The following is a 25,300-nucleotide window of genomic DNA, read 5'->3' as shown; positions in this document are numbered from 1 at the left end:
TTTTTCTGATCGACCCTCATGCATAAAAATATTCTCACACTTGATAATTTGACTAAAGGGGGATTCAATTTTGGCAAATGATGCATTCTAAACAAGAAGGTAGAGGAGGACATCAACCACCTCTTCATTCATTGTGAATATGCCTCAACCATTTGGCAATAGGTCCTCAGAAAACTAACACTCAATGATGATATTAAGTAGTTTATATACCAATACTTCATCTCCAATCACCCCTTGCTCAAAATCCTTTGGAAGATTATACCCCCTCATATCTATTGGTGCATTTGGAAAGAAAGGAACAACAAAATCTTCAGAGAAATTGAAGCCTCCCCCCAAACCACCTTCATTTGGGCTTGAAACATCTCAAGGAGAATGTTTCTACATGTAATTGGAAGTGCCCACAATAGGGCTATCCTTTCTAGAGAAACACATAGTGTGAAAATGAAACATGTATCTAGATTTTGACAATTATGATAACTCCAAATAGGTTGCCAGAGACAAAGTTAGGTGGACACCACCTCTCCGGCTGAACCAAGCTAAAATTTGATGGTGTTTCTATAACAAATGCACAAGTAGGTGATGCAATTTTGATATCACTATCGCCAACTTGTAATTTCCTATGTTAGCTTGCTAAGTGAACACATGGTCAATCAGGCTGAAGGAATGACTCTACTGTAGGGGCTAAAAATTGCCATCTCTATAGGTATCACAAAGTTAGAAATTAAAGGTGATTCTAAAATCATCATGAATGTTGTCCAAGGCATGGCCAAAGTGGGTTGGAAAGTGAACCCTATCCTCCTTGATATCATTTCCCTCTTAAAAAATTTCAAGAATGAAGAATTGGCCATATCTACAGGGAAGACAATGTAGTGAAAGACTCTATGGTTGTGGTGGGTTTGCAATAGGATGACCCTAGATGCTAGAGTGTTAATGATCAACTACCATAGATTACCTAGAGACTATTAAGGTGGGAGTAACATGTTATTAACAATATTATCCATGCATGACACCTATATGTGAAAGGGGTTGGGGCCATGATTTCATTAATCAAGAGGGTTGCATCAATTGTCCCCTCTTAATGGTTATGATTTGCATTCAAAGGCTCGCATTAATTAGGTTGGTTTTGTGGATCATCATGGCTATGTCAATGTAGGAAATGATCATCTGGCAAAATCTCACAAGTTGGAGTGTGAATTTCCTGACACCTAATGAGCCCTTTGGGTGTCCTAACAATAATTATAACTATAACTTCATTCCCAAGAATTATTTTAATTTAATATTTCATGATCTTACCAAAGTTGCTTGCAACTTTTATGTTAAAAGTTCCCATGTGTATGAGCATCTGCTAACTAGCAAGAGGGGTAAGATTTACAATGGTCATAATTATGGCAATTATAGGGGTTATGACAACCATCATCAAATGGTAATACATTTTGGGCTTCATCTTGGTATTAAGAAGGGTTTTTCTTTCATTTCTGCCAATAGTTGCCTTTTGACTGTTACTATGCACTTATTTTTCATGGGCAATGCTAAGCTACAAATTAAGCCAAGAAAAAATGATGAAGCCTTCTGGAAGAACCCTAAAGTGATGTTTTTCTACAAAGAGGGAGGCATTTTTCCCTTCATAGAGAATATGGGTGGTGGATATGATGAGACCATGTCCAAGCAATTTGTGTCTTCCTGGAACAATCACATAGTCACAGTGTATGACATTTTCTTTGAGTTTAATGAGGATGTCACTATGAAGGTGATGGGGCTTTCCATTGAGGATTGCAATTGGAAGAAAACTAGTCACACATTTGTCGATCATGAAAGCTTCAACCATTTCTTCTGACCCCCAAATGAGCAACTAGTCAAAAAGCAAGGTGGTTATAACAAAGAGGATCTCTTGGGCATCTGGCCTTAAATTTTCCACATTATCATGAAGTACTTCATGATGGAAGGAGATGGAGAAGGAGGTTAAGATTATCAACAATCGTATGCATGTTTCTAACAAATTCGCTATCAACGCCATGCATGTTTGTTTGGTTACCCTCTAAAATAAGCACGAGAGGATCACAAGCCTAAAGTCAAAAGCTAAGGAGGACTACAAAGAGTTGTTTCCATTCCTCAAGGAAGAATGCGCCTCTACCATTCTTTCCAAGAAGCTGGGAGGGGATAGTAAAGTCTAGTGTTTATGGGGTTCCCTTTCGGTTCTATAGTTCGTGGTGGGCCTAGGAACTTTGATAATATGTTTAAAAACACTATTATGTTTAATGACCCCGTGTGACTTATCCGCTACATTGACTTTTTGAAGTATGTCTATATTGCTAGTTTTATTTTCCATCTGAAACACTTTAGTTTTTACGTTTTTGATAGAGACAAAAAATAGTTGCTTTGATATGTTGTAAATCTACTAGATATTATTAATGTACTATTAATGTTCTAGTTCCTAACACCCTCTTGCTACTTTTTTATTAAAAACATAACCATTACACATCCTTAAACTACAATAATAGTTAATATCTAATTACTTTCATAAATAAAAAATTAAAATCTACAAAATGATTGAAAACAAATAATTTATATTTATAATTGAAACTTAATTATTTTATTTCATTACTATATATAAAATTAAACACCTTTACATCTCAACTTAATTATTTTATTTCATAACTATAAATATAATTAAACACCTCCACATCTCAATGTGGTTTATATGTTTTTAATAAAAGAGATTTCATAATTTTATTTGTATTTTCTTTGACACAAAGATAAATGAGAACACAAATAATTAACAAGGGGCACAAGCACCAAAATTCCTGCATTTAGTGTAGTGGGTTTTGGAATAGGAGTGCATGTTGTTTGTGATGGGGAAATAATGGTATTCAGTTTTGTAATTAGGTAGGTTTAGCCTTACAATTAGTCCAACAATGATGTGAAAATTGAGGTAGAATCAATGTTAAACATTGAGGCACAATCAATGCGAATAATTGACTAAAATATGAAAGTGATGTGCCCAAGTAGTAACATTCTTTTTTAATAACAATTTAGATAACTTTTAAAGCAAGTTGTATTAGTTTGAAGAATTATTCTAAAATTATCTGCACGTGAATGGTCTTTCCCTAATTTAACTAAAATGCATCTCACAAAAGTTTTATTTTTTGGATAGTCTAAACTTGAAAATACAATTTCATAAATAAAATTAAAGTGCATTTCAATAGGTAATAAACATCTACATTTTTCATAAACTGTGATTTTTTAGAAATATATCAATCCCATTTTGAATATAATGGGGAATGAGCATACATGTCACCTTTGGAAGTTTGATCATAAATTATAGTTCAATGTAAATAAGTTTCATCATAAATTATAGTTCAATGTAAATTCTGTGTTGGTGATTTACATAGCAGACAACCTACTGAGTCACATCAGTACTATTGAGTTAATAGTTTATAATAATAAAAAAATAATTAAAGGAATTAAGTCCAATTGTGTGAAGTTTTTTTGCTGCTGAAAAGAGTATAGGGTATTAGCAGTGAAATAAAGTTGCAATTGGTCTATTATTTGAATATGATTAAATTAAATATTTTGAAATCACATTCGATTAATAGACCACGTAGTATAAATCACATATTTTGCTTCAGTCATCTTACTTGTAAAAGACTTTTTGTCATACAATAAAATATTCAAAACCTTTTATTGTAATTCGTGCTTTCATCAAATAATGAGAACTAAGCAATTTAAAATAACTTGCTAGTAGTTATAATATATATATATATATATATATATATATATATATATATATTTTATAATTTATATTTTTAAAGAGCTTTTTGAGTAAGCAAACTTATAGATGTTATATTTTACAGATGTCATACACTTGTCTAGCTCTATCTTTTCTTGGTTTTAAATTTGCATGAACTCTTACAAGATTCCAATTTGTACTATTATTGTTTGTGTATTTCAAAATGAAAAAGAAATGCTTTGAAACAAAGCTTCCTATCTTTTCTGTTTGGTATTCTGTGTCTTGAATTTCCCCAAAATTGATGCACATAGAATTAATATTTTTTCGTAAAAGCAATTCCCGATGTATTCATCCTCAACTCACTAATTTGATACACTCACAGGCATAGAGTAGCTGGAAATATATCAATGCTATGGAATGGACGTGTTCTACACATGGACTGGTGGGTTGCATTTGTGCTACAACTTAGTGCTGTTAGCAAGTCATCCCTAAAGAATTGGCAAGAGAAATTGTGCTGCTCAAATGCAACAAGGGTTATAGTGTTCTTACAGCTCATCCAATGTCAAATCAAAGAATATTAATGTCCAATGTTGAAGCAAAACACTACGTACCATTAGAACGATACATGGTAAGGCTTGATCACTTGTGAAGGCATCTGCCTTCTCTCATCATGAAAAACAAAATTAATTAAAGAATCCCTCATATATACTATAACGATGGCTATCATTCTTAGTGGTGACACCCATAATTCTTGAATACACATGATTGACCTGAAGGATTGTGGTTGGCTTAATTAATTTGATTGAGCAAAAAATAATAATAACCCTATTATCACAATTAGTGACAGAGAAAATGCAATCTTATCTATGTTGGTAACAACCCCCGATCTATCTTTTAGAATGAAACCACAACATATTGGGTTGCATTAACTTTGTATATGATTCAAATTCCTGCTTATAAATTTTGTATGGTTGGAAAATTTATGACTTGAAGTCGGATTTTGGCAAGGCTAAAATTAGTCCTCCTTGAATTTGATAACATGCTTCAGAGTCATGGCACCTAAAGTTTGCCCTAAGATATAATATTTTTGTTATTCTATTTTTATGTAAATTGGAAAACACACAACTTAAGTTTAAGGAAAAATTAGTGATATTTTTGGAAGAAAAATGTTTACGATTCTTTCCTAGAGATTAAAAAATCCCACAACTCTATAGATACCCATAAAGAAAAAAGTTTCACAAAACTTCTGAACAAAAAAGCTTAAATCTTAGGAAAGTATTGATTTTGAGCCAGAACAATAGATCTAACCTGGAAAACTGCCAAAATCTTTTGATTGCCATGGTAAATGAGGAAAATGTTGTCTTTCTGTGCACACGACCAGACAAAGATGTATGCAAGTAAACTAAGCAAGGTGCCAGATTAAGAAAATTTATAGACTAGCAATCATTGTACCTAGTTCGCAACCGCTAGTGCATAAAGAAAAAGGCATATATTATGAACGTTGAAATTGTAGCCATTTTTCATGTTGGCTAGTGTAGGAACAAAAAAATTTACATATTTAAAAGGAATTAACATCTCAAGCATAAACTAGAAAACTCAAACCTGTTCACACTAGTAGGATCCAAAATATTAGAAATACCTAGTTGAAAGTAGATCCCTCATAGAGACAAAAAAGACACCTTTATAATCAAGTAGATAGTCAAAAGCTTGAATATGCTAATATCGCAAAATTAGGTATAATAATTTTTTGTAATTGACTATGTATATAGCAATTGAAAGAGTAGCAAGAACTAACAAGGGCTTTCGACTGTTCTATTTAAAAAATCGACAATGACATATAGGGGAAAAATCTGAAATTCTTGGAATGTACTATGCTAAACTTCGCCTATCAAAAGGACATACATTCAATGCAGTGAAGGACTTATATTTAATGCAATTAATGAGTGAAGGAGTTACATTTTACAGTTTACTTTGCATTGAAATAACAAACAATATTTTAATCCAATTTTTCTTATGCAAATTTAATTTTACTCTTTGCCTTTTTTCCATGGGGACCAATAAGATTTCAGATAAATAACGTTTTTAACTTTTAAAATAATAAGAAAATATGTAAACTATATAGTAGACTTTATAACTAAAAAATTCTGAAATGCTATTGGTCAAACAAATAGCACTCTAAGAGCTAAACGAAAGCAGTAGGTTTCCTCCTATCGTTGGAACTAATAATTAATAATAATAATAATAATAATAATAGCCGGCTACCAAATATAGAAACCCAACCATTCTAACATTGTCGTTCGATTCTTCCATGGCTTCTCCTGTTAAGGTGCGTGCGGAGTTTTACAATATTGTAGCAGATTCTTAGGTTTTAATTTCTAATTTGTTTCACCTGTCTAACTGCTCAGAGTGTTTTCTTTGACTGTGGAAGCAGTGTGATTGAATACAAGAGGGCTGGAGTAATTAATGTCATTTTTATTTTCCTAATTATGTATTGGACATCTGGGAATAGATAGTTATTCTCACTGCATAATATTCTTAGCTACGTCTCACAAAAATATCCTGTCACACTGAAATTTATTTCAAGAAAACCCTTTGATTGAGTATACCGTATTAATATATATTCTGAAAAATGAAATCATATTCCAATTTCTTCTCCTTCTAGATTCTCACATAATGATGCTGAATGTCTAGATGTGGTAACGCTCCCTAATTATGGCCGTCTAGACATGGAAGTCCCTGAAACTGAATCGACGCCCTATTAAATGAAGTTCAACTTTTAGTTGTTTTGAGTGTGTTCATATGATGGGAGGTTGAGCATGAAGGAGATGGGTGCCTCTATCCAGTTCGGCAACGAAGTCTTAGGTTTTATACCTACGACTATATGCATTGACTAAGATTGAATTTGCCATAGCTTAATGAAGATATGACTGAAGACTATACCTTCCAACTTCAGACATAAGCTACTCTATGCGAGCAAGCAAGTGGATAGACGAAATTGTAAATATCGAACAAGCATGACTTAGCAGTCCACGAATAAACCCATGTACTCCTTATGTCAATTTAATAAGATATCTTCTAAAAGTTTTTCAAGGATTTTACAATTATCCGTATGACAAATTAATTACAGATAACACTTGCATCACCAAACCTGTGAATTTTTTGGGAAAATATATAATTCACATGGATACATTCACGAGACACCCTACACAAATAAAAATTTAATCTCCTAGGATTACAATGTTGTGTTATATCCTTGAGATAAAACCCAAAATGTTACAATACAAAGTTCCTTCAACCTTTTGTTTGAAGGAGAACTCTAAATGGCCTAAAACTCTATTTCTTTGATTCTACTCCAGAATTCCATCCTTTGCAAATAGATATGAGGTTGTTTGAAGGAGAACTCTAATTGGCTTAAAACTCTATTTCTTTGATTCTACTCCTGAATTCCATCCTTTGCAAATACATATACGTGCATGCATGCCTACATACATATTACAATATTGTATTATATCCTATAGATGAAACCCAAAATGTTGCAATTGAAAGTTCTTTCAACCTTTTGTTGGAAGAGCTCTAGTTAACCTGAAACTTTTTTTTCCTTTAATTCTACTCTAGAATTCCATCCTTTTGCAAATAATTGTGTGTACATAAATATATGCATGCATGCATACACACACACATACACGTTACAATATTGTATTATATCCTCAAGATGAAACCCAAAATGTAACAATACAAGGTTCCTTCAATCTTTTGGTGGAAGAACTCTATTTAGCCTAGAACTTTTTATTCTTTGTTTACACTCTAGAATTTTATCCTTTTGCAAATATACATGTGTGTATGCATGCATGCATACATACATGTATAGAGTTCAATACTAGTAAGCTGAATTGGGAGAAGCAGCAGAAGCACCATCACTCATACTTGTGACTTCAAATACCCTACAAAATTGGTACCATATAATGTGTAGAAGCAACTTTCAATTGAACTACATCCTTCCCTGCTCATTAATGCTGTCTAACAATGTATAGGGAAGTTAATAACCCTCATCTTAGTCATGTGTGGAAATTTATTGAAGATTAAAATATTCCGACCTTGTCATGTGAGATAAGTTAAATCCCATGAAACTTGCGAGAAAAACAATTAACAATTTGTAGGAAGATCCTTGGGAGCTGAAATTCACCCGCCTCTTTAATGGTGGTGCTATCATCCTCCATCACATATTTGCATTTGACATTGCCCCAATGATAAACAATTTTTTTTGGGTGGAAAAAACATGATTGGGTAGGTGTGAGATTAAATCTGGTTGGTAATGGTATTTTGGAAATTTTAGGGGAATGGTGGAAGTGATTTGGAAGAAATGCAAGGATTCTAAGCATGTGTGAGAATGACAGATGTGGTCTCAAACAATAGAATTGAACATTAGCAGAAGGTCCTTAGATCTCTGCAAAACAAGTGAAGGGTGTAATGTTCTCATTTTTAGGTTTTCTTGTAGTTTAGTTGGCATTGGCTTTTTGGGTTGGTGTCACCAGGATTAGAAGAGCATTTTGATGTTGCAATGGTGTTTAGATGGATTGATAGAGATTAATGGCCACTACTTATAGCTTTGGGTCTCCTCTTAGCTTTGGTATGCAATATATTCAGTTCTAGGGTTTGGATAGTTTGGGCTATTTTTAGGATATTACTATTATAGTAACTTCTATTTTGGGCAATTGATCTCAGTCTTAGCCTTCACTCAACTTCATAGTACAGAGTCCTTAGTTTTAGGACTTGGTGAATATTCTTAAGGATGGGAAGTAATATTTTCTTATTTCACTTGAATATTTCTATAAAGTGAGATTATCACTTAAGTGAAATAAAGTGAATGTTAAAGTTAAGGAGGTACAATATTTTAATATCATTTTATGTGGCCTCCTAAAATGAAAAGAAAATAAAAGATTCAAATAATAAATTAAAAAAAATGTCCACATGAGGAGATATAATTGAAAAATTCAAAAAGAGAAAGATTATTATTTTATTGTCTGAGTTTCCCTAAGCTATTGTAGCCCTAATTACTCATTGAGATTTAATATTGGGGTTTTGGCATTCATTTGAGATATGTTGATTTCGTGGTTTTTGATATTTCCCTTTGAGTAAACCTTGTATATTCTGGAGATTGGACTTGGTGTGTCTCATGCTTTTTGGAGGATGAAGACCCTTACAAGGAACATCTCTATGTTGGTCAAAAATCCTATTTGGAGGATTACTCAATAATTTCACAGGGAGATTCATAGTTAGGCTTCATTGTGAAAGATTTCAGTTGTTTTATAGTCTTGAAGTAGAGGTTGAAAGAAATATTTGCAGGTTTAGTTTCTCTATGTACTGACCGTACAGCCTAGGGAGTGGTGTGAGCATAGAAAAAGGTGGTTCTTGGGGTTTGAATAGGTTTCCTTTGCTGTTTGCATTGCCATTTCTATCTATTATATGACCTTTGAAGAAGTTATTGAAGGTTGACATCCAAACTACAAGTGCTAGTTTGTCGATTTTAATACCAATTCTGTATATTTCATTGCTGCATTTTTTTGGGTATGTATGAAGTTGATAATTCTATTTGATGATTTGGGTTCCTCTTACGTTTAAGAAAAAATGTATTTTTAGATTAGAAATAAAATCATGTAATAACCCCAACTAGTTCTAACTCTTACAAATCACCAACTGCTTCACTTTCTAGATGTTTGATATTTCGTCAAACACTTTGCATGCAAACTCTTTCTCGCTGTATTTTGTGTACTTGTTTGGAAGGGTTTTGAATGACATTAGAATGCTTGCAAAAGTTGACCAAGAAGTTTAGGAAAAGAACTAGGTTACAATGCAACCCTTGTGAACCTTTTCAAATGTATACATATGATTTCTACATTTAAAAAGTGCAATTACAGCCAGTAGACATTAATGCAAACAATTGGCATGAAACCAAATAAATAATTATAACATTTCTCAATTAAATTTAAATAATAATTAGAGAACCTGTGAATAACTGCTATATGGATCAACTTGCAGTAAATAAATTAATGAAAACCACATACAACAGTTTGCTCTCCCAGCCCAATGCCAAACGCTGCTATGCAAATGATAGACGCAGCCTTACAAGGTAACTCAAAGCTCCAATAATGCAGGTCGCAACTGCTAGGATAAGGCCACAACTGTAATGCAGACCCACACCAACAACATGAGGTATTTGCAGCAAACAAATGCCTTGATGACATCCAAATTGTAGAGGTTTAATTGGGATAATGGACACCCAATCACACACTATATGCAGATTTAAATTACTGTCCAGTTGTGTATCATTAACAAATAAAATCCAATGCCCAGCTGTGTAGAATGGACGCTAACTTGCAGCACTGTCGCCTTCCTAAAACACAGTAATCACAGTAGAGGAAGATAATAATTATTGTCAGAATTGAATCCACAATACCTCAGCTATGGATTAAATGCATAACTTAGGTTCAAACCCTTATACCTCAGCAATGGCACACAAAATCAGAGCTTCAAGAAAACGTCACAAAGACGATAAAGCAAAATAAGATAATGAAATGATTAGATGCTTTTCTCATCAAATGGACTCATATTTATAATCTCCAAATGGCACAAGTTTCCCAAATAAACTCGACAACGTTAAAATATAAAAAGTTCCACTATAATATAATTTATTAATTGCTTTTGGCTCCCAAAAAATGACCTTAATAACATAATATTCTGACACACAAGGCCACTGTTTCTTATGCCCATGATTTAAAACTTTTCGACACTGTTCCAGTCAGCTATGATACTGAGGTGATCAACATAGAAACCAACAAAAATAACAACCTTAGCATAATTAGATGAATAATAATAATACACGCGTCTTGCAAAAACAACTATAGAAGCATTAGAATCGAAATCTCACAACACCAAAGTGATCTTTGATGAAGAAAAACAATGAATGAACCTGATGGGTGACTTGCTATAAATAGACGCTCCCTCCAAAATTCTTGGAGCCCAAACCAGAAGCCACAAATAAAAAATGAGAGCATCTCTCAACTCCTTTAACTCAATTGAGCTCATTGGAACCAACAGTTGACTTATTATAAATAGTAAGTCCCTTAAACAAAGCCAAAACACACCATAGGTTGCTGGATAGCCTATAACCCCCCGACTGAGACACTCAAATCCCACTATCAGCTCACGAGGGTTGCGATGGTGAACTGACCAAGCCAATTGTAGGAATCTGCTAAAAATGGGGACATTATAGTCCTCCCTCCTCAAGATAGCTTGTCCTCAAGCAATCCGGCAACATAGTGAACTCCAACCTCTTTGTGGATCCCAAATGAAGAACTACGTGACACCTCTATCAACATTGAACCAACTGCATACCACTAACATCATCAGGACCAACAACATAACTTGCAACATAGCACTTAGAACTTGTGCTAATGATGTAGAAGTTAGGATATCACCAAAAGACAACTCCATAGGAAATCTTAGCATACTTTTCTTCCCGGTCACCACCCACATAATATATACTAGACTGGAATCTTGATCATCAACCCCCACAAAAGATGTAGGTACAGGAGAACTTGGTGCAGCATGGGTTTCTCTGCTTATCTCAACAAAGGCACTCATACCAACAACACTTGTAACTGCAATGGGTGTAGCTATGTTATAATCTGTAGATACAAGAACATCAACAATTGCACTTATAGGACTCTGAATTGTGTCTGCAGATGGCGAGAACTGAGTCCAACTCTACTTAGGTGAGTGATCATCATCAACATCAAACAGTGGATTGTCCACGAAGTGAATCTCACCATTGTGTTGATTTGAACTATAACATTATGCTGCCTCGACATCACTCACCTCATCATTAATGACATTGTACTATCATCAAAACACACATCAAAAACCACAAGCATATTGCTAAAATCCTCAATAGATGGCTCAACCGACATAGAAGTAGTTGCCAATATAATTGTATCATCGAATGCTCCTACTCCCACTATCGCTGCATCACCATCAATGCATGACCCTGGGGACTCACGCCAACAACCACATCATCCAACTTAATGAGTTCTCATCACACTCCACATCCACTGTGTCTCATAAGAAATGTCTCGCACATCTGTAGGTACTAGTGTATCATCACATTTCTTTCTTCAAAAAAGTGATATCATGCTTTGCTCAAATCTCGGATTTGAACTTAGTTGGATCATCCATTTGTGATTTTGATTCAACTCATTTACTAACACATTCAACTGTTTCAGAATACCAAAATGTATCATAGGTTCTTTATCCCTAGGTGGTGAAGTACGCCCTTTGTGGGTATAATGAATACCAAACCTCTTGTCACCATCCATAATGCTGAAAACCAAATCTCCAAGAAAAAAACACTAATCAAACTGAGCCCAATTCCTACAGGCTGGCAGGAAACCGCTTTGATACTACTGTAATAACCCCAACCAATTTTAACTCTAACGAATCACCAACTGCTTCACTTTTTAGATGTTTGACATTTCATCAAACACTTTGCATGCAAACTCTCTCTCACTGTATTTTGTTTTCAGATTGTGTTTACTTGTTTGGAATGGTTTTGAATGATATTAGAATGCTTGCAAAAGTTTAACTAGAAGTCTAGGAAAAGAACTAAGTTACAATGCAATCCTTTTGAACCTTTTCAAATGCATACATATGATTTCTACATGTGAATAGTGCAACTACAACTAGTAGACATTAATGCAAACAATTGGCATGACCAAAATATCTACGAGGCAGCTCTTGATGAAGACCAAATAAATAATTATAACAACTCTCAATTAAATTTCAATTATAATTAAAGAGTGTGTGAATAACTGCTATATGGATCAACTTGCAGCAGATAAATTGATAAAGACCACATACAACAGCACTCTCTCCCAACTCAATGTCAAACACTGCTATGCAAATGATAAGATGCAGCCTTACAAGGTAATGCCAAGCTCCAATAATGCAGGTCGCAGTTGCCAGGATAAGGCTGCAATCATAATGCAAACCCACGCCAATCATAATGCAATCATATATGGATCAACTTGCAGCAGATAAATTGATAAAGACCACATACAACAGCACTCTTTCCCAACTCAATGTCAAACACTGCTATGCAAATGATAAGACGCAGCCTTACAAGGTAATGCCAAGCTCCAATAATGCAGGTCGCAGTTGCCAGGATAAGGCCGCAATCATAATGCAAACCCACGCCAACAATGTGAGGTATTCGCAGCAAAGAAATACCTTTAACGATGTCCAAATTGTAGAGGATTAATTGGGACAATGGATGCCCAATCACACACTATATGCAGATACAAATTGTTGCCCGCTGTGTATCATTAACAAATAAAATCCAACGCCTAGCTGTGTAGAATGGACGCTAATTTGTAGCACTGTTGCCTTCCAAAAACACAGTAATCACAGTAGAGGAAGACAATAATAATCCCCAGAATTGAATCCACAATATCCAAGCTATGGATTAAATGCATAACTCAGCTTCAAACCCTTATACCTTAACAAGGGCACATAAAATCAGAACTTCAGGAAAATGCTAGAAAGACGACAAAGCAAAATAAGATAATCAAATGATTAGATGCTTTTCTCATCAAATAAGCTCATATTTATAATCTCTAAATGACACAAGTTTCCCAAATGAACTCTACAACATTAAAATATAAAAAAGTGCCATTATAATATAATTTATTAATTGCTTGTGACTCCGAAAAATGACCTTTTCCACCATAACATAATATTCTGACGCACAAGGCTACTGTTTCTTATGCCCACGATATAAAACGTTTTGACCTGGTTCCAATGAGTTATGATACTGTGGTGACCAACATACAACACCAACAAAAATAACAACCTTAGCTTATTTAGATGAATAATAATAATAACTCACCCGTCTTGTGAAAATGTAATGTCCCCACTTTAGCAGTCAACCAAGTGTGTGCGCGTTAGCCTAGTTCTACATGGTCCCGAGGGTTAACAAAGGGTTTAAAGGGATATTAGAGTGTTTTGGCCTAGTCATCTCCAGTTTGGGCCAAAATAGAGTTGATTTACTCAGCCTCAGGCATACTTACTATTTTTAGTAAGTCAGCAAGACACAGGGGAGGCTAGTTTTGGTGATTGAATTTGATACTCCGTGGCGAGAGCTTTTCGACGAGCTATCACTTGTGCTATTCAGAGTCCAATAGCTAATATATTTTTATGCCTGAAGTATTATTAAAGTAACAATTAATTTAGTTGTACAATATTAAAGTGTTACTTTAATATTAAATTTTATGGGAATGTGTGCAAATCAAAAGGGGCGCCTAAGGGAGACATAAGTGATTATTTTAATATGTTTTATATCGCACATCTTTTATCCCACATTGCTCATGTGAGTGGAATGGACCCTTGGAGAAAGAATAAAAGGGAGCATTAGTGGCTTCATTCAGTAGGTTGAACACTAGAAGACATCAATGCATGAGTTTTAGATCCATTTTTGGCATTAGAGGACGTCTATCCTCTCTTGTGACATTCTAGACGTCATTCCCTTGGGGTTTGGCCTTTGGAATTCATTGCTATCAGCTTTACATCAGGCAGATTGGGTGCATTTCCAGCTACAACCGAGTTATTGTGGTGAGTTACTGTAGCTGCTGAGTTACTATAGCAGCCGGATACTGTAGCAGCCATGTCACTATAGCAGTTGAGTTACTATAGTAGTTACATATTGTTGCAGCAGGTCAATGCAAGAACCATGCCCTCAACTATTTGATGTAAACAATGTTTGTTCCAATTAATTGCTGGAGTATTCAGTGAGTCAGCTTTGCACTTGTTTATTAATTTTGGAAATCAATATAAATATAGTGTGCTGGTTATTTCTGCGATATATGTTATGTTTTTTCAATTCCTATATTTATGTTACATGCCAAACACAACACAAAACAGACAACCTTTTTAGAGCCATAAGGGTTGTAGCACATAACGGGAAATTAGAGACTGCAAGCTAAGTGTTTGATAAAATTACCATATAGCTGTGAATACTTGTAAGCAAATTTGGGGGTATCCATTACAAAAAACAATTTGACAAAAAGCAATTGTACCCATTACAAAAAACAATTGTTGAAGCATCAAAATTAAAATTTGACAACACCAGAATGAAAATTTGACAACACCAGAGTGATCTTGATGAAGAAAGGCGATAAATAAACTTGACGGGATGACTTACTATAAATAAACGCTCTCTCCAAGATTCGTGGAGCCCAAACTAGAAGCCCGAAATAAAAATAGAGAACATCACTCAACTCCTCTAACTCAATTGAGCTCATCGGAACGAATAGTTGACTTATTATAAATAGTAAGTCCCGTAAACCGAGCCAAAACACACCATAGGTTATTGGAAAGTCTACAACCCCCAACTGAAACCCTCAAATCCCATTATCAACTCATGAGGGTCATGATGGTGAACTGACCGAGCCAACTGCAAGAATCTGCTAAAAATGGCGACATTACAAATCAGAATTTTCGACTACATGTATTTTTAAATATTGTTATATTGATGTCATCTGCAAGTTTACGTACATATTTACAATAAAAAAAGAGGTATGCAAGAAATCTATTATAAACACTTCTTGTAGAAAAAAAGCAAGAGGAAAGACAAATTCGACTAGAATATAAAGCTGGAAAATTACTCAAAAAATAAAATGAATCCAAGGAATAAGAGTTTCTTCTTCGATATCTGTTTTAAATGATTAATAGTAAGGTTCACCTAAAATAATACAGAGAATTGGCATGAACTAAATCTTCCAACCCCACCAACACAACTTGCACGGTAAAATCATTCCCAGAAATAAGAGAGAATCTGAAAGCTGAAACTCTCAAATGGGTGCATATGGCACTAAAACTCTAACAACATTCTTCTTTATCTGTTTTGATATTCAAAGTAAGTTGCACAAATGATACTCATTTAATCTTGATCATACTCTCTTAAAAACACATTGTGGTCCACAACATGCCTACACTATGATTCAATCACTCTACTTATTGTACTTAGAGAAATTTCTTTGAGAGCAGCTATTTTATAACTAGTTCATAACCTCATAATATGTTACCCTTTAACAAATAAAAATGCCACAAAATTAAAAGGTTATTATGAAAGACTAAAAATGGTGGAGATTACCACCTACCACTTGCCACCTTCACACTGTTGGTTCTAGTAGAACCTACCATGTCATCTTGACTGGTCTCATCTGATTCCCCTCTTTCTATCTCTGCCTTTTCAGCTCTAATGTTCCATTGCCAGCTACATTGCATCTTTATCATTTGACTTTATTCAAGGTGCCTATAAGTGACGCTTTAATTTTGTAATGATATTTCAAGGATATTATAGTGTCATCTAGAAGGCTACCATAGTGTTTAATATGGTTCGAAAACTATTTAATTGTTATATTTGTTGCACTACATGTTAATGGTCAAATATGTGTGATTTATTTGATTATTAAGTAATTTTTTCTCTCACTTATACAGGAAAACCTTAATCCTATTCCTTCCTCTGCCAGCTTGAAACTATACTCTTTTTGGAGGAGCTCATGTGCTTGGCGTGTCAGGATTGCACTGAATCTCAAAGGTCAGGTTTAAACTTTATATTATCGAATTGCAAGTGAGTGTATTCAATCATAAGCTTGGTTGAAATTTGAAATTTGGTATTAATTATCCTAATTTATAGTTTTAAATTTTTTTTAGAATGGTGAATTCCTCATTGGAAACCCATGATCAAGGGGTATCTTTTTCATTACACGCACTTTGGGCTTATACTTGACTCATTTTTTGGGGATGCTGCATCCAAAAGTGGATGTGCTAGTTTCCTAATTAAACATTCAACATCGACACATTTTAATTACTCAAAAATTGAACATCTAAACATTCTGATATGTAAACATGTCAAACAAGGGAGCTTATGCAATTAGACATTCAACATTCATACATTTTAATATGTAACATGTCTTGTGGAGGTTTGGACATGAATCTTCTATAATAAAAGCCTTGGTGATTTTAAACTTGAACTCATCCCATTTGACATCTTCATTTCTATTTCTTCTATGCCTTTTTCCTATTTTTTTTATCTTTATTTGTTTGATGTCATTTACTCTAGTAGGCATTAAAAACCTTGCTCGGGTCTGCAGGGTTGCCATATGAATATAAAGCAGTGAATCTTGTAGCTGGTGAGCAATTTAGTGAAGGTAGGTTTGCAATTGCTCTAAGGATTCTGTCGGGAAAGAAAATCCTTGAATGAGCATAGTGATTGTGTAGTTCACATTTATTTTTCTTATTGGAAGCAACGCAAAAACACAGTATGCAACTAATAGACTATTGCTATTTCTTGTACAGATTATACAGAACTGAATCCTATTCAGTTTGTTCCAACTTTGGTGGATGGCAACATAACAGTTGCAGATTCACTTGCCATATTGCTGGTCTGTAACCAGATTAACCATTGGATCTTAGAAATTGGTGATCTTATATGGTTACTCTTATAATTACATAAACAGTCCTTATTTTACTTAAGGCTTTATATCTCATGTTCTCATGTAGACATATTCAGAAATGCCTATTGACATAGTTTTTGTTTGAACAGTACTTGGAGGACAAGTATCCTGAACACCCACTTCTCCCAGATGATCTTCAATTAAAAGCAACCTGCATGCAGGCTAGTATTTATTTTCTTTCTCATGTTGCATCAAATTGCCATTTTTTGGTGTTTTATTGTTATGAGTGGTTTTGCTAGTTGTGATCTCATGTCACAAATGCCAGTCTTCCTAGACTTGTTCTCTCACTCATTAATGTTAGGAATCACTTATACTCTCGATGGAGGAACAATGTGATATAGTGTCAAATCAATAAAGCAGAACTAAATCAGTGATATGATAATATATCATGGAGACTAAAAAAACAGTCCCATCCAAAATACAACTCCTCTTACAATATTATCAACAGAACTGTAATTATAGTAAAATAAGGAATAAACTTGTACAGAAGTCTGAAAGAGATGTTTTCACTTTTCTTGTTGGAAGAGACAACTGTTATATTGAAATAATGGAGCCCAGGGTAGGATCTATTCCGGAGCTACCTTATGAAGCATCCAGAGAATTGGCAGTGTCAAAGATTGCTGAAATAATTAATCTTCCTAAGGACCTTAATGAGCCCAGTTTTGGTACAGTGGAGGAAATTGAAACAATTATCAGAGAAGGTAAAATCAATAAAACTCATGCTTAAAGGATGGAAAAAATGTTTACTGACTTAGTTATGCCGAGAGCTTTTGAGGTATTCAAGAGGACAAGATCTGTATCTTTTATGTCTCTTATGTGATTGGCTCTTCCAGTATCCCTAAGGGAAGATATTAAAGGAAAGGTTGCCAGACCAAAGCAGAAAACCGGAAGGAAATTTGTTTTAGAAAGCAGCAGCAACTGCACAAATGAGGAATTAAAGAAACAACAATTTGTTATTAGTCCCTAGATGAAGAAGGCATGGGTGGAGAATGTTGAGGAAACTGAGACTCTTGTGAAGTTGTCTAGATTGTAGACAAGGTCTGGAAGGAAGAAAAATGTAAAGGACAGAAAAAGAAATTCTGGAAGATGACCTGAACTATCAATTGCTTAGCTTCAGGGCCATGGTAAATGCTATTTGTATTGAAAAATCCTTGAAATACACTATGGACATTTATGATGTAGTCCCTCAGGCAGATAAGAAAACAATTGAAAGTGCTATAGCTAGATATATGATTATTGTTATTAAAATTCTTAGCGTGCCTATTTATATGAAGTCTTAGTTGAGAAAAGGAAGAAGGCTGGGATGAAATAAAATGATATCAATCTGCTGCTATGGACAAGGTATGCCGTCCCTTGACTTGAGAGGCATGGAGCAAACTTGTACAAAATTTTAATTGAAAGAGTCAAAATGAGGGAAAGAGTGAATTTAATAATGGGTAGAGATCCAAGAGATATCAAAATAATTATCAGACAACATAAGACATTGCAGAGGTGGTTACATCCTTGTCTTCTTTTGTGAGATGGTAAATACTGGAATTGCTATGTAATGTCCCCAATTTAGCAGGTTTTTGGAATATGATTATGTTAGCTCATCATTGTGACCCTCGCGAGCTAACGCTTGGATTCAAGGGTCTCTGATTGGTTGACTTACTATTTATAGTAAGTCAGTTGGGCGAGTTACCTTTTGGGCAGTGCATCTGGTGATGCTTTGGGTCAGGCCATAATTGCAGCAGGTTGAATACTTGACAAATTCTTGTTCTTGGGGTATAAAGAGAAGTAATTAATTAAGTTTTACTTAATTAATTAGTTATAAGCCTAAAGTCAAGTATTAAATATAAAACTACATGGAGTATTCAAATTAAAAAGGATTGAATATGTATCCAAATGCAAATTCACAATGTACGTGAAAAGTGTGAATTAAAAGTGTGAATTCAAAGCCTCAGCCGTTGGGTGTGATGGAAGAAGCTTGAACTAAAATGTTATAAATACAACTCCTTGAAAGAGTTTGATTCATTCTTGAGCTTTGATAATTTCTGTGATGAGGGTTTGGTGAGTTATTCTGAAGCTAGAAGGAATCGGTAATTCTTTGTTGCCAAAGCACTTTGAGTTGGTCAGTTCTCATTCCAATGAATTGTGCCTCATACTGCTGTGTTTGAGAACTGTAGAATTGAAGCGGTTTGCATAGGAGTCTGACATTAATTGCTCGGTAGAAATGTCTAATATTCAGAGCCATAGAGGTCAACGACATCAATACTTGGCAGCCGCATTGCCTCAAGCCAGCGCGAGGACTGAGAAAGGGGCTGCACTCAATAGCAGCAGCATTTGTTCGCATAGGCTGCCATGTCAATCCCAGGGTTGTGTTTGGATGATGGAGGGTCAGCGTCTCAGTTAGGCATCAATTTCATGTTCATTCTACATCAACTGGCATGTAGCATTGCTCATTTACATTACGAGGTTCTTGCATATTAGTTTCAAAGTTGTGCACTGTATATATCTGTCATTTTCAATATTTGCATAATAAATTAAAAGAGGAGTGGATTTCCATTTACTTTCTATGCATTGTTGTTTACTTACAAATTTAGAAAAAGTACAAAGAAACATATATTCCAAAAAAGCACAAAAAATACAAAATTTTAGAAAACACAACACAACAATTCTTTAACATAGTTTGAAAGGAGCCAGCAGGGTTCATTACAGTGGTATTAGAGCGATTCCCTGCCATCCAACAAGGAGCTGGGTTCATTTATGGCACAAAGATTTATACCACGGGTTCATTTATGGCACAAAGATTTATACCACGGGTTCATTATATTCGATGGGAGAACTTTGCCATCAGGTAAAGGCGAGCAGGAAATACAGTTTGACACTGTGGGTGACAGAGATGCTGGTAGTTCCCATAATGATATAGATAGAGAGGCTATGGATATGTTCAGGGATATTGCAGACGGATAACATCAGTTGGCAGCTGGCCAACACTAGGTTGCTGATGTACTACAACAACTCTCTGACACATTCCAATGCATCTCATTACCTAGAGGTCACAATAGAGATAAGGGTATGAGGATTATTTCAGTCAATTGATGACAGAGAGGATCCTATAGGTACACGTGATAGGCCTTTGCATCCTACTTTCTTGAGGCCTAAGTCAAACATGGTTAGTACTAAGACTGAGACAACACCTTTTTCTAATGATGTGGTAGCTCATTTTGCAGAGTGGGATGCATTACCACAGGTACTGAAACAAAATTTGAACTTTGATAGGTTTTTGAGTTAGAAGAGAGAGCATTATAGAGGTAGACCTAGACCTGATATGAGACAGAGGCCTAAACATAATGATTTGAAGCAAGCATCCAACAAGATGTCTTTGACTCACTTCGATGGAAGTGGGAAGGTTACAGCTAGAGCTTGGGTTCACAAGCTTGGCACATATCTTTCATTATGTCTTATGATTGAGGAGGATGCTATATGATTTACTGTGTTGCATTTGGATGGTATAGTCTGTGATTGGTAGTATCATGGGTTGGTTTTATTGCATCATGATTATATTACATCCTACCAAGAGTTTCTGGATAGAGTGGTAGAGAGATTTGATGGGAAGGTCCCTAAGTCCTATTTCCGTGAGTTAGCATAGTTGAGGCAGAGTGGAGGTCTTGAGACCTTTATCAGTGAGTTTCAGTGTTTATTAGTAATGATTTATGACATTTCAGAGATGAGGTGTGCGATGCTCTTTATAGAGGGTTTAGTTTAGCCTCTTAGAAGTTTGGTTAAGTCTCTTGATCCACCCACCTTGTCAGAAGCCACGTAGAAAGAAAGGAATTTGAAAATATCTAGTCCACGAAGAAAATTTTCTTCTAAACCATCTACTTCCTCTTATGAAAGAAAAGCAGTCCCAAAGATGGTTGAAAAATTCAGATTCTAAAAGACCTATAGCAGCCTTTTTAGATCAAGAAAAACTTAATGATCTAAGAAGGCAAAGGCTTTGCTTCTATCGCGAGGGACCTTATAATGAAAAGCATGATCGTTCTTTGAAGCTTTGGAGTAAAAATTGGATTACGAAGTGGTTTTATGATGATGAACATAATTCTGATTTTTTGGAACAGCTAGGTAAAAATGAACAAGAGAATGAGCTATTAATAGTGAAGAGGTTGTTGATGATTCCAACCTCAAAGTAGTATACCTCTCTAGCATGAGGAAGGAAGGATCTTTCAGGTTACAAGGTCTTTTGGCAGGGCAATGAGTTATCACTTTACTAGACACATGTGTCACTCATAATTTAATTGATTCTTGGTTGATATCTAGGATAGGCTTTTAGACTGAGGAGTTTGAGGGTATTGTTAAGGTGGCTGATGGTTACACTCGTAAGTGTAATAGGATGATTTCTGAGCTTCCCATGAAGCTCAATATTGTGAGTTTAAGGCAGATTTTTATGTTGTTGATATGGGAGGTATTGAGGTAGTTATTGGGATGAGCTGGTTACACACTATTGAGGATATTTATCTCAGCCTTAAGAAAATGGTAATGAGATTTGTAATTGACTGTAAGACTCATATCCTTAAGGCCATTAGGGACAACATCTCGAAGGTGATTTTATTTAGACATATGCAACATCTCATTGATCATGATGTGGTTGAGTGGGTAATAGAGTGTAGGATATTACCGACTCTTTTGGGAGATTTTTAGGTTGCATGATTTACCCCAAAGTATTATGAGTGACGGTAATAGCCATTTCATGAGTCATTTTGGCAAGAGTTGTTTAAATTATGTGGGACGGAGTCAATTTCGAGCACTAGTTACCACCCCCAAACTAATGGCCGAACGAAGATTGTTAATAAATAGGTGGAAGGCTATCTATATGTTAGCGAACAGATTGTCTTTCTGATTACACAATGATAATTCACTCTATACCCAAGGATGAAAAATACTACAATGTTCACAACAATTGAGAAAACTTCATGTTATTTGTTTTCTCTCTGTATTTATAGGTATAGCTTCCTTTATGAGATTTATCAGTGAATTCAAAGACCAATTTCACACTTTTACCAGAAAGTGCATAAGGTACTCTCACATACTCCTAGGTAGTGAGGTGATAATTCATTCATGCAACAAAGGATGAAAAGCCCATAGTCTTTCCACTAAAGATCACTTATTCAAAAGAAATTAAACACTACAGTAACTTCAGAACAATCATTCAAGAAAATCAATTGGTATAAATTGCAGGAAAAACAGCAATAGATGTTCATACACTAAATCACATGTCTGCAAAGTAACAATGATTGAATTGCTTCAAACACCATGTTTCAAAGCACGATCAAAAGATGTGATAATATATATTTAGAAACTTCTTTCTGCACACAGTCATTCAAAAGAGCAAATGTATATACTATTTGTCTATTGCTATTCAAAAAGAACCTATTTTATCAGAGTATTCTCTAGCTTTTCTAATTCTAACTCCTAACCAGTTCAATGGTGCAGCATTTATAGTTCTTTTACAAATCCGAAAAGGCCTCGATTAAAGCCCAACTTTTCGGTTGAAACAATTACGATAAAATAAAAACAGTTTCAAAAAGAACCAACAGAAAGTAACTTTTTCCATTAGACTTCGTCGTTGGTCTTTCCTTCTTCGCCCATAGTTTGTCTCACCAGTTTCCAACCACTGAAAGTGTTTGTAAATTCCTGCATCGCATGAGAATGAGGGTTCTTTAGACTTAGCAGTTTGGATCTACAGGTGTCTTTTTGCCACTTGAATTTCTTGATCTTAAGACTTTGCCGCGGCATGAGGTTCCTATTTAAATATAGCATAGATTCTATATTTGCTAGTGTGGTGAAATCACTAGCGGTAAGCGTTTCATTGTCTTTAATCTTTGCAATCGTGTCATTGAAGCTTTTTGTTGGTGTTTCAGAATCCATATTGCCATCATCGAACTATAGAATTCCTGTAGGATTTACTACGTTCATATCTTTAAGAAGTTCTTCATGCATCCCGACAATCTTATTTTCAATAGATTGCATTTCTCTAATAGCTTCCCTGTAGATTGATTCTTTCCATCCCATGTTATTCTTCAAGATGAACAATATATAGGAATCTATTGTTTTCATAGGATTCTCACCCAAAAATTTGGGCACCCCATACTTTTCAACTTCGGAAATTTGGAACACAACGGCCTAACATCGGCATCGGTCGGCTTCCCACCCTAGAGTAAGAATTTGAATTTCACCCAAGAGTGTTTACCCTTCAGCATACACAGTAGTGAAATCTAGGATGAATTTATTGCCCTCTTTGGTAATGGAATTTATCCAATCTTGCATTGCATCCGAAAGCAATTTCCCTTTTTGCATATGTTTAACCAATTGTTGACTGTTTGTAGAATTAAGGTCAAAGGATTGTGGGGTTTGAACCACTGGGAGAGCCCCGAGATTCATCAGTGAATCTATGTACGCGGCCATGGTCACTACTAAGGCTTTGAGTTCTTCTCCTTACTATCCTTTTCAGACTGTGTTAACATATGATCAGTAGAAACCTTGAGGAAATGATTACTTGTGCTTTTGTTGATGGTCCCTAGTGCAATTGAAGTAACCTTGAAGCCTTTGTTGTCAATTTCTCCGTATTCAGTTTTCTGCTTATATGTAGCTACTTTAGTTGTTATCTTTCCAGATACTGGATCTTTAATTAAATGGGCATCAGTCTTTAGCTTCTTAACCTTTGAACCACGAGCCGCATACTTAGTTACAATGTCTTTCACAAGTGTAGATATTGGCTGCAAATTCCTTTTCTTACTGCCCGAGTTAGATAACCAAGATGGAACAATGGGATTAGCAGAGATTGCCTGAGTATCCCTGGTAGGGGTCATGAATTTAGGCTGATCTGCCCTAGGAGCTTCAATGAATTGCACATCACCATTAGGATTGATTGAGAAATCGGGACCATCCCCTAGATCTTGTCCTTGGGTCATCATCTTCTCTTTCTAAACTTCTTGCTGCATGAGAGCTTCAGACTTGGTTCTAGATCTAGTTTGAGGAGCTGTGTTCTGTATATGAGGTTGCGTTTTTCTCTGCCTATTAGGAGTTGATATATCACCTGCAATAGGAGACGAAACTTGAATGTTAGAAATCAGTGGGTCAGAAAAAGAAACTGTTTTTGGAGATTCTCCAGATGGTGGTTTACGGACTACTTTCATGCTTTGTCTCCTTAACAAATTGTCTGTATGGGTGAGGATGGATCTAGTTCTTAGATTTATGTCATCTTCCTTTTCCTGATTCCAATCCACTTCCAGTTGCTTTGATTCGCTAGCCTCTTCCCAGCCTGGTTCAACAATGTCTGAACCATCTTCAACTACACCTTCTAGTTGAAATTTCAGCTTGAGGGAATTAATCTGTTGAAGTGTTAGCCTTGAATGATCTCTCTTTAACACTTCTTCTTCGTCTTTGCAATCTTGCCATAGATCTTCCAAATGTGGAATTGTAGACGTTTGACCCTTTAGACCAAGAACATGAGCCACAAATCTTTTACTATCAAAATCCCTTCTTCCATGATAAGACCCAAAACTAAAACCAAGCAAATTACTTCCTATGACTGAGGCGTTGATCATATTGTTACAAGTCAAAGAACTGAGTTTGATTGGAAATACTGACTCCCAATTCTCTTGAGGCAGGTTATCTTTAATGACAGAAAACAATTGCCTGCAAACTTCAACTAAAACGAAATAGTCAAGTGCATAACGTGGCAGCTTCAGTGGCTCATTTTCAAACCCCCCTACTCTCAAATAGGTGAATTTAGGGAACTGTATGTAATAGCTTCCATAGTTTTGAATCAATTTCTGGGCTTTTGAGGATAGTCTGGGCATGGGTGCCTTTTTTAGAGCCAAATGCACGCTTTCTATCAACACATCATGTACTTTTCTGAAATTTTCCAATACTTTGTCCTTTTGAAGTAGAGGGCAATATTGATAGACTGTTATTTCCTCACTCCAAACTTCATGCGGGAGAGAAGTGATATTACTAACACAAG

General features: G+C 35.3%; 1 protein-coding gene across 3 annotated transcripts in view; it reads left to right on the top strand.

Moving 5' to 3' along the window:
- Positions 1–6,019: 6,019 nt before the first annotated feature.
- The window catches only part of LOC149567754 (glutathione S-transferase zeta class-like), a 141,747-nt gene continuing 122,466 nt past the window's right edge, over positions 6,020–25,300 (top strand). For 2 of the 3 annotated variants that reach the window (XM_089821017.1, XM_089821014.1), the window contains exons 1-5: positions 6,020–6,053; positions 16,277–16,376; positions 16,933–16,989; positions 17,138–17,223; positions 17,385–17,456. In XM_089821017.1, the coding sequence (XP_089677143.1) occupies positions 6,036–6,053; positions 16,277–16,376; positions 16,933–16,989; positions 17,138–17,223; positions 17,385–17,456 (333 nt within the window). In that variant the 5' untranslated portion in view covers positions 6,020–6,035. The remainder of the gene's footprint in view (positions 6,054–16,276; positions 16,377–16,932; positions 16,990–17,137; positions 17,224–17,384; positions 17,457–25,300) is intronic. The other variant, XM_089821016.1, reaches the window with a different exon arrangement.

This window comes from Cupressus sempervirens, chromosome 3 (assembly GCF_028749045.1).
Source record: "Cupressus sempervirens isolate cs-2001-9-10 chromosome 3, ASM2874904v1, whole genome shotgun sequence".
Classification (NCBI taxonomy): Eukaryota; Viridiplantae; Streptophyta; class Pinopsida; order Cupressales; family Cupressaceae; genus Cupressus; species Cupressus sempervirens.
The sequence above is the reverse complement of the archived record's forward strand: the minus strand, read 5'-3'. Positions and strand labels throughout refer to the sequence as shown.